Source organism: Rhinolophus ferrumequinum, chromosome 13, assembly GCF_004115265.2.
Source record: "Rhinolophus ferrumequinum isolate MPI-CBG mRhiFer1 chromosome 13, mRhiFer1_v1.p, whole genome shotgun sequence".
In the NCBI taxonomy this organism is placed as follows: domain Eukaryota; kingdom Metazoa; phylum Chordata; class Mammalia; order Chiroptera; family Rhinolophidae; genus Rhinolophus; species Rhinolophus ferrumequinum.
Window position 1 is genome coordinate 54,816,753 of NC_046296.1, and position 15,051 is coordinate 54,831,803.

Genomic DNA, 15,051 nt, shown 5'->3' on the forward strand with positions numbered 1-15,051 from the left:
CTTGGCTATGGCACTCAATAAATGATTGCTGAGTGAGTGCTTGAAGCAGGCAGTGATTAGCTGGCAAGGATGCTGAATTGAGCTCAAGGACCTTAAGGATGGAAAAAGATTCTTTGAAGCTGTGGGTGACTGTCTCCGTCAGAGTCCATTCAGGAGACAGAAACCACATAGTGATCGGAACAGGAAAGGTTTAATATAAAGACTTATTAACTATAACAGGCGATCGGCATAATGAGAGATTGGCTAGTAAGAAATAAAAAGAACTGCAAAGAATATAGAAATAACATATATGAGAACAACCACTCCACCGAGGGTTGCCATGGAGTGCCCGAAGAAGATGTTCCCCCAACCGACATCCTGATCTTGATGGAGAGGGCACAGCCATGACTCCCTGAATGACAGAGAAGTCACTCTGGTGCCAGATTGGCATAACTTGCTGGAAACCTGCCCTCTGGAACTCACTGGAAATCCACCCTTTTGGGTCCCAAGGAGAGTTGTTCATGAGGAAGTGTCTTTCTGGAGGCACACTGCTACTCAACTACCCAAAGGGAGTGTTGGGTGAAGCTGCTGGCTGTTGCTGATTGTCATACACTGCGAGAGCCAGGTGCGGGAGAAGCCGTCCACAAGGCAGGAGCCGGGTGCAGGAGAAGCTGCCACACAGGTCTGGGCACTGGGGAAGCCACAAAGGACGGCAGGACCTGGCTGCTGGAGAAGTTGTATACAGTGCTGGAACCCTGCAAGCGAGCACAGTGGGTCTAGGAAAGAAACCTCCTCCAATGTGTCTCTGCTGGCCTCTATTCATGTGCCAGCTGGCAACGAAGAACTATGTGAAGGGCCTGGCTCCATTGACACAGAGCAGGCAATGGAGGGCGAATAACTTAACTGGCACCGTCTCCTGCTTTGGCTTCACAGCTTCCATTTGCACCCTTTACATACGTTTGAGCTCTCCTCCAACAACAAAATAGCTGTTTCTGCCCATCAAGACACAGCTATATGAAGGATACTTTTTTTTTTTTACTTATTTTCCCCCAAATGACGAGTCCCAGCGATCATTGTATCAGTCACTGTTGACATGAATAATTTCTCAAATTCAGTCACCGTTCCATCACATGTTCTGTTACCCAAAGACTCAATTATAAACTTCCAACAACTTGTATATAAAATAATGGGAAGGAGGAAAAAGAAAACGGTTACCATGTACGAATAAACTTGATATATATCAAGTAAATAGAAAATATGCAAAACCACTGCGGTTCTCATTTTTATTTTTGTTTACAAGGCCACATTTTGCTTCCTTCTCCCATTAGCCATCCTATACTTGCTCTGTACTGAGCTGGAACCTTGGCAGGTCAGGCTTCTTTTGCCTGATGGAGGGACCCAAACCTTGATTCTCGAAGGATCTCAATCCTCAGTTGTCCTGCATTTTTTTTTTTTTTTTGGTTGCTATAGTTTTCTATTAACCCTTACTTTGGGGCATGGAAGTTCTAAGCGGTACCTGAGAGAATCCCACGAGTTCCAGACAGTCGTCCTCTGATGTGTACCAGCAACCCAATTTCTCTTTGGGAACTAGGATCCAGACAGTGGAGTAACTCCTTTTTTTGTCTGTCGGCTCAATGGCATAAGGGGTCCAAAAAAGCCAGGTGGATGACTTCTCTTCCCACGGGACCATTGGGGTGTCCCCTTTGAGCATTACACATTCAGCACCCCTAGACAGTTCAGAGATATGGGATGGAGTGGAGACCAGATGCAGGGGTCCAGGGGAGAGTAAGAAAGAGGCTCTGGAGCCAGTGAGTGTGGACCATTGCTTAGAGAATACTGGGAAAGCATAGAAACACACAGGTGTGGGCCACGGGCCACTCCCGAGGGAGGACAGAATCAGACACATGCTCGTGGTGCTCCAGACAGCCAGCCACACCCAGGTCCACATGGCTGATTGTCACGTGGACGTGCAGCCTGGCCACCCTGTGTCCCTGACCCCCAGGGTGTGGGAAACCCATCTGACTGCCACAGCACACACGACAGGGCCTGTCCTGACTCGCCACCCTCAGAAATGCATGCTCCTTAATGGAAGTCTGTACTGGCTCATTTTGGCTCTTAAGAACAACTTCAGCTCCTCACCAGTGTCTATTTTGGGTATAAACCTTTTTCTTTTTCCCTCCTTGCTTTTGGGGCTGTGTCATGGTAACCATTAGTATGAGCAGAAGAGTCTGATTCAACTCGTCTCTGCCATGTGGCCACCATCGTGGCAGAGGTTTGGTGTGATCATAAATGCTCACACTGGTGGTATCCTGGCCTTGATGGTGGTAGAAGAGCCATAAGTCATCTTGCTATGACTCCAGAGCCAGGTAGATGGGCTTTGAACTGAGGAACAGAATGACAAGATTGTTGGCCTATCACCAGTGGCTTTGGGGGTTCTACAGGCAGTTGGTGGTTTGGGTGGGAGGGACGTTTCTGAAAATCAGAGTAATGGTACGATGACGTGCATCTCACTCGTGGGGAGAGAAGGAGCCATCAGAAAGTGGCACTGGGACCTCTTCCTCCTCCTCAGCCTGCCCCAGTCTTGTGACCGAGAGAGCCTGTGGCAGATAGACATCTCTGTCTAGGAGGCCCTGCTGTCTCCCCTCAGCTTTCTGCTGGTCCCCAGCTTACCAGGCCTGGAGCTTCTCGCCACCCTGGCAGATGATTAGGGGACGTGGGCACAAGACACTCCTCGGCTTCTCACCCACAGGACTCATTTGCACGTCCTCCCAAGCTCAAATAGGAAATTCAGGCATGAGTCTGTAATCTGTGGGTTGGTGTCACATCAGGGGCACAGACAGCCTGCTTATCTGTGACAGAGTGCTGCCATGTGAGTTAGACGGACCTGGATTCGTCATCCTGCCCTTGGCCTTTCTTGGGGAGGTAATAAACCTCTCTAAGGCTCCGTTTCTCCTTTTATGAAATGGGGATGACAGAACCGATTTCATAGACTTCACAGGATTGTTATGAGGATGAAATGAAACAATGCACGTCCCTTAGCACGGGGTCTGGCACACAGTAGGTGCTCAGTAAAGAGTTGAATGAATAAATGAAGGACTCCCACATTGGGCAGGGCCCCAATCAGAAGGTTATGTGCCTACCACCACCTCTGCCCCATGGCAGGCAGGCCTCACCAGGAAAGGGAGACTAACTAGAAACTTTGTTTTCTGACCAGTGCATGCACAAAGTTCATATGGCTGCAATAGTCACATGCTGATTGTAAGAGATCATGATGGAGTGGAAAACCGCGGGCTCAGGGTGGGACAGACCGGGGTGTGTGTCTGGCTCCCCCACTTACTAACTGGATGACCTTGGGCAGCTTGGTTGACCTCTCTATACTTCATTTTTCTGATCTGGAAAATGGGGATAAAATAATAGCACCCACTGAAAAGGGTTGGAGTGAGGTGTGGGGGTGAACAAGATGTTGAAATTGTAAATCTCTATTCACAGGCCTGGTACGTCAGAGTAGCTTACTAATACGACCTCCTGTTCGAATGATGTGCGCTCATGAGCACGCCAGGGATTTCAAGAAAGGAGAGAAAACTGGGGGCTGGATTAGTCAGGAACTACTAATTGTTAAAATGTATGAAGCATGTTCTTTGTGCCAGGCACTCTTCTACGGTAAGCATTTTTAATGCTTTTCATTTTAATTCTTACAACAGCCCTGTGAAACGGCTAATATGATTTTCCCCATTTTACATCTGAGAAAACTGAGGCACTGCTGTGCCTCAGGTCACACAGCTGATAAGTAATAAGGCTGGGATGGGAACCCACGTAGCCTCCAGGGGAGGACTTCTGAAGGTTGAGATTAGCATATGAGTCAGGACTGTCAGCTGCAAGGCACAGACTCACTCACCGGAGATGCACAGATGCCCTGACTAGGTACAGCTAGATCCAGGGGCCCAGAAAATGACTTGAGTGTTCCATCCCTCTGTCTTCATCCCTTTGTTCTCAGGTGAGCTCTCCCCGTAGCAGCCAGCAAGCAGCTCCTGACTCATATCCTACCATATTAGTATTTTTCCATTGCACCCACATGTACCTGGGAGGCCTCTGATTGGCTCTGCCTGGTCACATGCTCACCCCGTGACTAGGGGTGGGGTCAGCGTAGACAAGCAAACCCACCCTGGGAAGGAGGGGAAGGTGTCTAGTAGGTAGACTTAACCAAGCAAAGTCCAGTTTGAGAAAAATAGACTTTCAGATAGAGGGAGGAAGAAGGACGTGCTATTCAGCAATTCAGAGAGAGGATTTGAGATGGAGCCGAAGGCGCTCTTATGGTGGTACCATTAGGACTGTTTTTGATGGAGCAAGCATTCGGCTTTGTCAGCAAATAAGGTTTTGTTTCTGGAAGAAGATAATTCTCTGCAGGCCCTTGTTGAGGCAAGACTGTGGGGTCACCATCTCGTTGGTGCTGGTGGGAGCAAGCCTGAAGGTGAGACTCGGGATGATCGGCTTCGGGGGGTGCTCCTGGTGCTGGCGTTGGTGAAGAAGGTGGAAATGGTGCTGGGGGCCTTGTGGTGAGGAGGGTAGGAGCTGATGGCTGGGATGGTCCAGAGGCTCCAGGAAACCGTTGAACTGGGGGCCTTTGGTGTGAGTTGAGCTAATGAGTGAGCCCGGGCCGTGGTGCGGAATGTAGGCCGCAATGGCTGGCACAGGTGCAGTTTGGGAGGACCGTGAGGGAGGTGACCCACGGTGTGCATGGGCTGGACGTGGTGGAAATGACGTTTTGTGAGGGGTGGGGTGGGGGGAGGTACCACTTTTATAGCCGGTGACGGAACTCTGTGTGGGTGTGAGGAGCTGATAATGGTTATTCTGTGGGATGTGATGGTTTTGTGAAGCAATAGAGGTGAAAGTAGCTCACTCTTACAGAGGAGGACGGAGGCCACGCCCCACCAATGGTTGCATGCGGCTGTGAGCCCGCATTCCCATCCCCATTCTCTCTCTTTTTACAAATTATTTTTTATTTCCTCACAGTAGTACATGCATGTAATTTAAGAAGTCAAACAGTATTGATATATTTTCACCAAAGGCAGTTGTTCCTTGCCTGCTCCCGCCCTCTTGCTCTTCTCCGAGGCGACCATTTTTAGCTATTTTTTTCTAGCAATTTTACACTCATGTTTCTTAGTAATGTGCATTTTTTTTTTACTCTTCCCTTTTAGACATTGTCCGTTAATTTCCTATTTAGTAAATAAGAATGTGGCTCTCTTACATGGCCAACTTTTCTGCTCTCCAGCCATCGCCCTAAATAGTTTTTGTAGGCATATTATGAACAGTCCCTCCCAGAGTTCTTGCAGAAGTGTTTTATGCATATATTAATATTTGTAGATGTAGGTATGTAGTTGACATTATAATTGCCCCCCAAAGACAGCCACATCCTAATCCCTTGAATCTGTGGATATGTTACCTTATGTGACAAAAGGGACTCTGCAGATGTGATTAAGTTAAGGATCTAGAGTTGGGAGATTATTCCGGATTATCTGGATGGGCCCAGTGTAATCACAAGGGTCCTTATAAGTGAAAGACGGGCAGGAGCATCAGAGGAGATGCGAGGGAAGCAGAGAGTAACGCAATGGGAGAAAGACTGGCCATTGCTGGCTTTCAGGATGGAAGGGGCCATGAGCCAAGGAGTGTGAGCAGCCTCTAGAAGCTGAAAGAGTCAAGACAATGGATTCTCCCCAGAGCCTCCAGAAAAGAATGCAGACCTGTCAACGTCTTGATTTTTAACCCTGTGATGAGAACCATTTTGGACTTCTGACCTCCAGAACTGCAAGATAACAAATTTGTGTTGTTTTAAGCAATTAATTTTGTGGTAATTTGTAAGAGCAGCAAATGGGAAATGAATATACTATGTAGTGTATGTGTATACTACATATATATGTGTATATACATACATACATACGTGTATATATACACATATTTGTCAAATCAACTAATGCCACTATTATTCATAGCTGAGTCTTATAGTGTACTACCATAGTTTCTTTTTGTTTTCCCTAAAGTTAATAACTATCTTGTGTTTCCGTCTGCCTTGTTCTCTTTGTACCTTTTGCTAATTCCTGCTACACCTTCTAATAGCTGTCAGCATGGCTTTCCACAAGGACAGCCATGTCAAGTATTACATGTTTCAGTTCCATTTTTTGAGTTGTCCATTCTCTTGCTCTCTGTACGTGGCACATTGTAGCTGCCATTCGGTGACTTCCTTGGCATATCCTTTGCCTGTCTTCTGATTGGATTTCCTGTTTTCTAGATCTCATGTCTTCTTGCTTTGTTTACTCCCCCATTTGGAACACGTCACCCAGGACAGATACCTGTCAATATCCAAATCCATTCAGTTCCTGAGTTCAGACAGCAGAGTACAAACAGTGAGTGAACACCTGTGGTTTTTCAGATTAAAAAGACGGTTCAATGGTAGAGGGCATGGGGATGACAGCATTCAGCATACGTGAGTTTTAGCCACATGTCTGACATCTGAACAGTGGTCCTCAATGGCTTTGTCTGGCCTCTTTTCACCTTAATTCTGGAGATTCCCTTCCCTTTTCTCCGGTGTCTTAGAGGACACGTTCCCATGCTTCACGAGAAAGGAGTGTCTGAAAATCTCTTTATTCTACTCTTACACTTAAATTGTAATAAGGCTTGGTAAATAATTCTAATTGGAGAATTTCAAGAACATTGGTCCTTTGTCTTCTTGCTTTTAATATTAACGTTAGGCAAGCTGAAGCCATTCTGAGTTCTGTAGCTTTGTATTTCATTTTTTTTCCTCCCTCTTTAGAAATTTGTAGAATCTTCTCTGTGTCCCAGTGTTCTGGAATTTCACCATGATGTGCCTTGGTGTGGGTCTGTTTTCATCCATTGTGCGGGACATTCAGTGGGCCCTTTCAATCAGGCACCTCATGTTTTTCAGTTCTGGGAAATTGGGAAGTTCTCTTGAGTTATTTCATTGGTAATTTTCTCCCCTGCTTTTTTTTTTTTTTTTTTTTTTGTTTCCTTTCCGCACCTCCTATTTTTCAGATATGGAAACTTCTGGAGCATTTTCTTTTTCATCCTCGCCTATTTTCTATTTTTCTTTTTAATATACCCCTTCTATTGAGTTTTGCATTTCTGCTAGCATAGTTTTTATTTCTGGGCATTCTTTTTGTTCTCTGAATGTCCTTTTTTAATAGCATCACATTCTCGTTTCATGGATGTCCTATCTTCTCTGTGCATAAATTCTGTCGCCTTTAAGTTGTGTTGTGTTTTGTTTTGGTTCTGGTTTATTTGTTCTGGTCTCTATCTTCCAAGTTAGAGGCTTTCCTCAGATGTCTAGTGGTCCTTGGTCATCCTTTCAAGATTACGAACAGGGGACTAAAAAGCTGATTGGAGGATATGAGCATGAGGGTGGGGCTTGTTGACTTACAGGTCCTAAAGGAGCCATTTGGACATCATTTGGATTCTGGTGTCAGTATCTGTATCCTTAGGCTTTTCCTCTTGGACTGATTAGATTCTCCAGAGACGAAGATAAAGGTCTGGCTGCCAGTATTCTAGGAGCCCAAAGTGGGGATAGCTGGCAGGACCCAATGTCACATGTATTATAACCTGCATCTCCTAGGTTTTGGTATATTACCTTTGGTCTCAACTGTGCTAGTTGATTCTTTGCACAGACCCTTCTGCTCTCCGTAGAATAAACCTCCAGACTTCTGGGGGAGGTGAATCGAGGGGCTTTGCTTCTTTCCTTCCGTCCTCTTTATTTTCACACACACGTCCTTTTCCCCAGGTCCCAGGGCACCTGGTACTATCATGTCAAGTGTCTTTTTAGGACTCCTTTATAAATCAGCTTTTTTTTTTTTTTTTTTAAAGATTTTATTGGGGAAGGGGAACAGGACTTTATTGGGAACAGGACTTTATTGGGGAACAGTGTGTACTTCCAGGACTTTTTTCCAAGTCAAGTTGTTGTCCTTTCAGTCTTAGTTGTGGAGGGCGCAGCTCAGCTCCAGGTCCAGTTGCCGTTGCTAGTTTCAGGGGGCGCAGCCCACCATCCCTTGCGGGAGTTGAACCGGCAACCTTGTGATTGAGAGGACGAGCTCCAACCAACTGAACCATCCAGGAGCTCAGCGGCAGCTCAGCTCAAGGTGCTGTGTTCAATCTTAGTTGCAGGGGGCGCTGCCCACCATCCCTTGCGGGACTTGAGGAATCGAACTGACAACCTTGTGGTTGAGAGGTCGTGCTCCAACCAACTGAGCCATCTGGGAGGCAGCTCAGCTCAAGGTGCCGTGTTCAATTGTGGTTGAGAACCCACTGGCCCATGTGGGAATCGAACCGATAGCCTTCAGAGTTAGGAGCCCGGAGCTCTAACCATCTGAGCCACCGGGCCGGCCCCCTATAAATCAGCTTTTGTGTGCTTTCTGAAATTTGGCTGTCACACCTTTTGTTGGTGGGGTCTCCTCTCTGTTCGGCCCCATCTATGACTTTGTTTGTTTTTAAGTCTTTGTACTGAGTTGGCTTGAGAAGATAGTGAAATTCGGTGTGTATATTCAAAGTCCCAATTCTTTTTCCACAGCAGTTTTGTCATGGACATCGTGATGACGGTGACCTTGTCAGTTGTGCTGCCAAGACATTTTCGTGATGGGGTTCCTTAAAATATTTTTGTAAAGTGGTTGTTATAAACATTATTTATGGCCACGGGGGACATTAGAAGTATAAGGGAGGAAATCAAAGCTGCCTGTCCTGGTGGTAGGGTCTTGGCAAGGATTTTTCTTTGGTGGTGGTTTTTCTGGTGCAGCCTTTGGCACGGCTGCGGGGAAGGCTTTGGTGCCAGGAGCAGCAGGGTGCTGCTTGGTGAACTGTCATGGTGGACACATGTCGCTGTGTTGGGACTGTGGGCCCAGCAGCAGGCCGCGCCCCTTGGCAGAGCTGCTGGAGAGAAGGGAGCTTCTAAGGGCAGGCGGCAAGCGTTGTGTCGAGGCCTGGCCCTTGGCCATCGCAGTGGCCCCTGGAGCTGTGCAGTGCATGGCCTGCCTGGCCATATGTTGCGTGGTTTTAGACGATGCTGGGTGATGAGGAGGGACATTTACCGACAGGTCTGTTCCAGGGAGGAGCACAAAGGAACCTAAAGACTGACCTATGTCAGCTGCATTTGCTGCGAGGACAGTGTACGCAGCTCACATAGCAAGAGTTATTTGGAGGGAGGGGAGGAGGAAAGATTTCCTCTCCTTTCCGGGGTGTCTGCCATCAGGGTCAATGCCGTGTAATGTTCTGCTTCTCCCTCCTGCTTCCATCCTCTTCTCACTGGCAACCAGAGGTTCTCTGAAAGTGTTTTTTTTTCCTCACAGAAGCCCCCTGGATGTTTCTAGGCAACATTTTTTGCCTCTTACTTTGTGCCTGTGTCTCTACGGATTCCACTCTGGGACTCTTGGGGGCTCCTGAAGACGTCCCAGCCTTGTCTGCTCCCCATTTGCTCTTGGGGGCCTCCAACAGCTTGGCAGGACCAAGGTAGAAGATGTCTTGTGGATAGATCATCTAGTCCAACTCTCCCATTTAATGGATGAGGAAACTGAGGGCCAGAGAAGCCCCAGTCGAGACTAGAACCCACTGCTCACTCTGGGTTCAGTGTTCTTTCTAACCAGACTCTGCCTCTCTTAGCTTCCGCATCCTTTAAAAGGCAAAGGCGTTGATGTGGGAGTGCTTGAGGACGTTTGTGCTAAAAACAGGGAGTGAGTTTGAGGGGGAATCGCTGGCTGATAATGGATGGCAGCTTTGTGGAGTTCTGGTTTGGACCAGTTCTCTAGTGGGCTCTCAAGTGTTGTTTGTGTGGGGTGGTGTAAGTTGTAGAATGGAGCTTCGTAGAGACCCACTCAGAGCTTTAGAGTCAGAGATGTGGATTCAAGCCTCTGCTTTGACACTGCAGTGTGGACAAGTCCTAACCTTTTTGAGCCTTAGATTCAACTGTAAACTAGGGACAGTCATGATACTAGTAGCTGCCCAAAGGAGGAATGTCTGTCACGTGCTTAGCACAGTGTCTGACGCGTGGAGCTGCTATCTCTATCGCTATCTCCTCCCACTTGTGTTGGGTAGCAGACATTCACTGAGCCTAACACAGTCCTAAGCATAGAAGTGTGCCACACACGTGGGGTTTCCGTGGGGCTCACCTGTGGGGCATGGAGCACCTGCAGCCTCTCTGGGTTTTGACTTACAGGCTGCTCCTGTCCTGGCCCTAAATAGGCTCCTCCCAGCTCCAGCTTACCCCTCCACACCTGGGGCAGAGCCGGGACTGGGCACCTGCCTCCCAGCCAGGTACCCATCCCTGGGGACGAGGCTGTATCCCTGGGAGACCCAAGCCTGTGCTGTCTCCACTTCCTGGTTTTCCAGGGAGCCTGGCTGGAGAGGGATGAGAGAAGAAGCCCTAGAGGGAGGGGCAGCCGGGGGAAGCAGAACCAGGAACTGGAAGGGGAAGGGTGTGGGTGGGCCCCGATCCAGCCTGCCTCCCACTTTCCTTCTCCTGCCAATCCCCTCCCGGCCCTGGCTGGCGCCCTGGAGGCAGGGGCTTGGCCCATGTCTCCTTCTGGGGGGTGGGGAGCAGGAGAACTGTGTCTCTGAGTGAAAAGGGTTGAAGCCGAAGCACCCCAACCCCCAGCTGAGGCCTACGGCAAGGGCTTTGTTATTTCACTGGCTTGAGGCCCACACCTGAGGCAGGGAGGATGAAAATCCCCTAAACTTCAGTTGTGTGGGTTTAGAGGGCCCCCTCGAGCCCACCAGGTTTTGAAGGCAAATGGGGCCTGTTAGTGGGGTGGGGGAGAGAGGGGCCTCACGTCCTCCCTCGGGTGGCCGTGGCTGTGGCCTCCCCCACCAGGGTGTCCTCTCCTGACAGCGCTACAAACCTAGGCCTTCAGCCTGCACAGCCTGAGTTCAGCCTTAGCTTTCTCTGGGCACAGGCGCTGGTCCTAAAGTGAGGTGACATTCATTTCACTACATCCTGTGACTGCCGATCACTTCCTCCACTTGGTGGGGGAGCGGTGTGGGGGTGGGGGCATGTGGGGAGTACAGATTAGAAGGAAAATGTAGCTGAGCTGGGACCTCTGGGATTTCCCAGGGGGTGGTTGGGGTGGGAGGGAGGGTGCGGGAAGCTTTCAAATGAAAGAACAGACGTGAATGAAGAGAAGGGAGGAGGCGGGAGGCAGCTGGAAGCCCCAGAAGTGGCGCCCACTGTGCCACGGCAACGTGGAGGCCTCAGAGGCCGGAGGTGGCCCTGAGGGAAGCTAGGCAGTGCCGTGTGAGCTGAGTCTGCCTTGGTTTCCCCTACTCTCTGGAGTGCTCAGCTGGCCTGAGCTGCCGGTGAGGCTGGGAAGAGAAGTGAGGTTGGGGAAACAGGCCTCAAAGGCCAGCATGACCTGGGGCCGAGGGCCTCGCCCAGGGGAGGGCTTGGGGGTCAGGTGGGGCCTGGGTTGGGGGTGCCTGCCCTGCTGACCCCTCTTCTTTTCCCTCACAGGTGGAGCCATCGGAAGCCCAAACCCACAGGCAGCCTGAGGCAGAGTTTCACCGGACTTTCACTCAGCACCCGGATCTATGTCTAAGTTTTAACTCTTGCTTTCAAAGACCACGATAATTCCTTCCCCAAAGCAAAGCGGCCCCCGAGCCCCGCGCAGCCCCAGCCTGCCTCCCACCACCCAGCTGCCCGCAATGCCCTCCAGCGGCCCCGGGGACACCAGCAGCTCCGCTCCAGAGCGGGAGGAGGACCGCAAGGTGAGCAGGGGCTCTGCTGGGGACCTTCTCGGAGCCCAGGGAGGGGGAGGGCCGTCCCCCAGCCATGACAGCTCAGACGTGCTGAGTGCCGGACCACTGCTCAGTTCGCACACGGGGCAGAGGGAGGACAAATAGCCTCTTTTGGTGATGAGGAAACTGAGGCTTGCAGAGGTCACATCCTGGTGGTCAGACTTCAGGACCCAAACTTCCCCCTCATCCCCTGGGGGTGTTTGAGCAGAGCTTCAGACCCTAGGTCTGTGCAGTTGTTGGGTTGGCCTTGCAGAGTCCCCAGCCCTAGATTCCTTTTGGGATTGACCTCTTACTGGCTGTGTCCTCAGGTGAGTCACTTGACCTGTTTTAGCTGCCTGTTCCCCCGCGGTGTGCAGTAGCTTCTGGGAGGCCAAGGACAAGTTCAGGAGGGCTTGGTTGACGTGAAGCCTAATGAGGGCTCCCCTTTGGCACAGAGAGTCAGACCCAGGGCAGTGTGTGCTGTATGCCCAGGATGACAGCGTCATGGGGAGACGGTGATTTCCCATCCCCCACCGCCACCCCAGGGTCTGAGCAAGTGTCATTTCTGCCCGTGGAGCTACTTACTTCCTTGTTTTCAGAGCCCCATGAGAGGTGACCTCTTCACCCTTCTGCCGAAATCCAGGGTCTAAATCAGTTAGAGGAGGCCATAGCAGACTGGTGGGAGTCCCTGCTCATAGGTCCTGACAGGTTGCCTGGGGACCTCACCAAATTGTGTCCACCTATATGCAAAGCCACCTCGAACCCTCAACACTTAGGCTCTGTTTCTCCCTGTCAGCGGGATAGTAAACCCTGCCGCCACCCTTCCCAGGAAGCTGTGCCAGCCACGGGCCTTCCTGTGGTGTCCTATCTGTCATGCCCTGGTCTCCATAATCCCCTCTGCCTGTTCTTCTTCCCCTGAGCAGGGGTGAGGGATGGTGATGCTTGGTGGTATCAGGGTAGCAGGGTGTGTTCATGGGGCACAGTTTGGTTTTCTGGAACAAGGGTGGACACCTGGTACCAAATGTGGAGCCTTGAGTATTCTGAGGAGTGTCAGCTCTGCTGGCCTGCCTGCCGTCAGGGTCACCTATGAGACCTGCTCTCTGCTCACCCTCCCTCACACGTGCTCAGCTCCTTCCTGAGCTCACTCATTCTTAGAGACTGTTTCTGTTTTCTGGGTGGTTTCTATCCAATTGGTCCTCGGGGACAACCCTTGAAACAAGTGGGGCAAGGACAGATGGCCCTAGTTTACAGATGAGGAGGCTGGGCCCAGTTACTCAGTGGTGGGTCCAGATGGGAGCCTGGTCTCCCTCCTCCTAGATCGGAGCCTTTCTTATTGCCCCGCCTATGTGGGTCTGGTTATGGCCACATGCACGCACACACGCATGCACGCACGAAGCCCAGACACATGCCTTCCCAGCCTGCAATCCTGCTGAGTGTCATGGACAGGTGTATACTTAGGAAGCTAGCGAGAAAGTACGTGCTGTGGCCCACTGGGCAGGGCTCCTAGGGGTGACTGCTCATTGCCATGTTTCTGACCCCATGGAAAAATAAGCAGGTGGTCCAGGTGGTCCCACGGGTCTCCTGCGCTGCTCCTGCCTGGGAATCAGCAGCATATCCAGACCCTGCCACCACCGAGTCGGGACCATCTATGGCCACCTGTACTCTCTAGTGGCAGCTGTGGCCATGCATGATTCCTTCTTCTCCTTGAGCCTGGCTTTGCCCCTCTGTTGGATCAGGGAACCCTGACCCTCCACCCCCAGTCCGACGTCCTAACTGGTGCTTAGACAGCTTTGTGTCCATGTACTTGGTGGCCAGCTGCCTCCCACAGGTGGGGACGGTGGGGCAGCCAGGCCAAACCCCTCCTGTTACAGGGCTGTGATGCCCTGGGGAGCAGAGCTGCTGGCCCCTCCCATGGACAGCAGCAGACCGGGTGCTCTGTTATGATGGTTCACAATAGAGAAAGGGCACTGAACGAAGACTCAGAAGTCCCCGGTCCCAGGCCTGGGTATGCCACTTCCTGGAGATGTGACTTCAGGCCATCTGGGCTTGCGTTTGCTCAGCTGTGAAATGGGGATAGTAATTCTAGCTGTGCCTGTTCTACAGGGTGGCTGTGGAAGTCAGATGAGGTCATGGGCATGGAAGTGCCCTGCAGATAGCAAAGTCTGGTCCAATTATGAGGGATTACGATTGCTATTATTATCTACCCATAGTAACTGCTCTGGCTCAAGCGGCAACAAACACATACCCAGCCCCAGATCCTGGTGCAGATAGAGTGAGCTGGTAGACAGGAGCAGGGGCCAGGCGGGTGCTCCTCCTCGGCCAACCACGCCCACAGCACACATGCCTGCTCACCTGGCAAATCTCCCTGGCACCTCTGGGCTGCCTCCCGCAGTTCCAGGGAGTCGCCCGGGGAGGGTGGGTAGAAACACTGACAGCCACCCACAGCAGCCTGTGAAAGGCAGGCCTGGGGCGGGGGTGCCGTGTCCCTGCGGAGAGGGATGATGGGCTCGGGCTAGAGTCCAAGGAGCCTGGCAGAGTTGCCAGGGGTACCTGGCACAAAGGAACTGCTTGGGGGGAGCCAGAGGGAAGAGGTGTGACCACCCACTGGCCCCACGTGCCCTTCCAGCCACCCTGCCGCCCCACCTCCATGCACCTTTCACTCCAGCACTTCCTGGAGCTGCCAGGCCTTTGTTTATGCTGCTTCCTCTGCCTGCTCTGCCCTTTCCCTAATTTTCTCTCCTCTTCTCTGGTCAAAGCCCTTGCTCCAGTTTGCCTTGAATTACAGTTTGTGACGGACTAGTGGTTCTCAGAATGTGATCCCTGTCCAATCAGCCATCGATGGACACAGGTTGTTTCTGCATCCCGGCTGGTATACGTAAAGCTGCAATGAACATAGGGGAGCTCGGGGGTATAAAGCTAAGTGAGATAAGTCAGAAAGAGAAAGACAGATACTGTATGATTTCACTCATATGTGGAATCTAAAAACAAAACAATGAACAAACAAAAATAAACTCAGAAAACACATCAGTGGTTACCAGAGGGTAAAGGGATTGGGGGTGGGCGAAAGAGGAGGTGGGGGTCAGTTGCATGGTGACACATAGTAATTAGACTTTTGGGGGTGATTATTTTGTAATGTATACAGATGTTAAATTATAATGTACACTTGAAATGTACATAATAATAAAAAATATGATTCTTAAACCAGCAGCATCAGCGGCACCTGGAAAGGTTAGAAATGCGAAAGCTTGGGCCTCACCCCAGACCTGCTAAATCACAGGCTCTGGAGATGGGGCCCAGCAATCCTTGCAAGCAGCT

At 50.7% G+C, this 15,051-nt stretch overlaps 1 protein-coding gene across 5 annotated transcripts in view; it reads left to right on the forward strand.

Annotated features, from left to right (window-relative positions):
• The window catches only part of DNMT3A (DNA methyltransferase 3 alpha), a 117,792-nt gene that overhangs the window by 28,310 nt on the left and 74,431 nt on the right, over positions 1-15,051 (forward strand). For 3 of the 5 annotated variants that reach the window (XM_033125329.1, XM_033125325.1, XM_033125324.1), the window contains exon 2: positions 11,474-11,727. In XM_033125329.1, coding sequence (XP_032981220.1) covers positions 11,665-11,727 — 63 coding nt within the window. In that variant the 5' untranslated portion in view covers positions 11,474-11,664. Of the gene's footprint in view, positions 1-9,340; positions 9,481-11,173; positions 11,320-11,473; positions 11,728-15,051 lie in introns of those variants that run through there. The other 2 variants (XM_033125327.1, XM_033125328.1) reach the window with 2 other exon arrangements.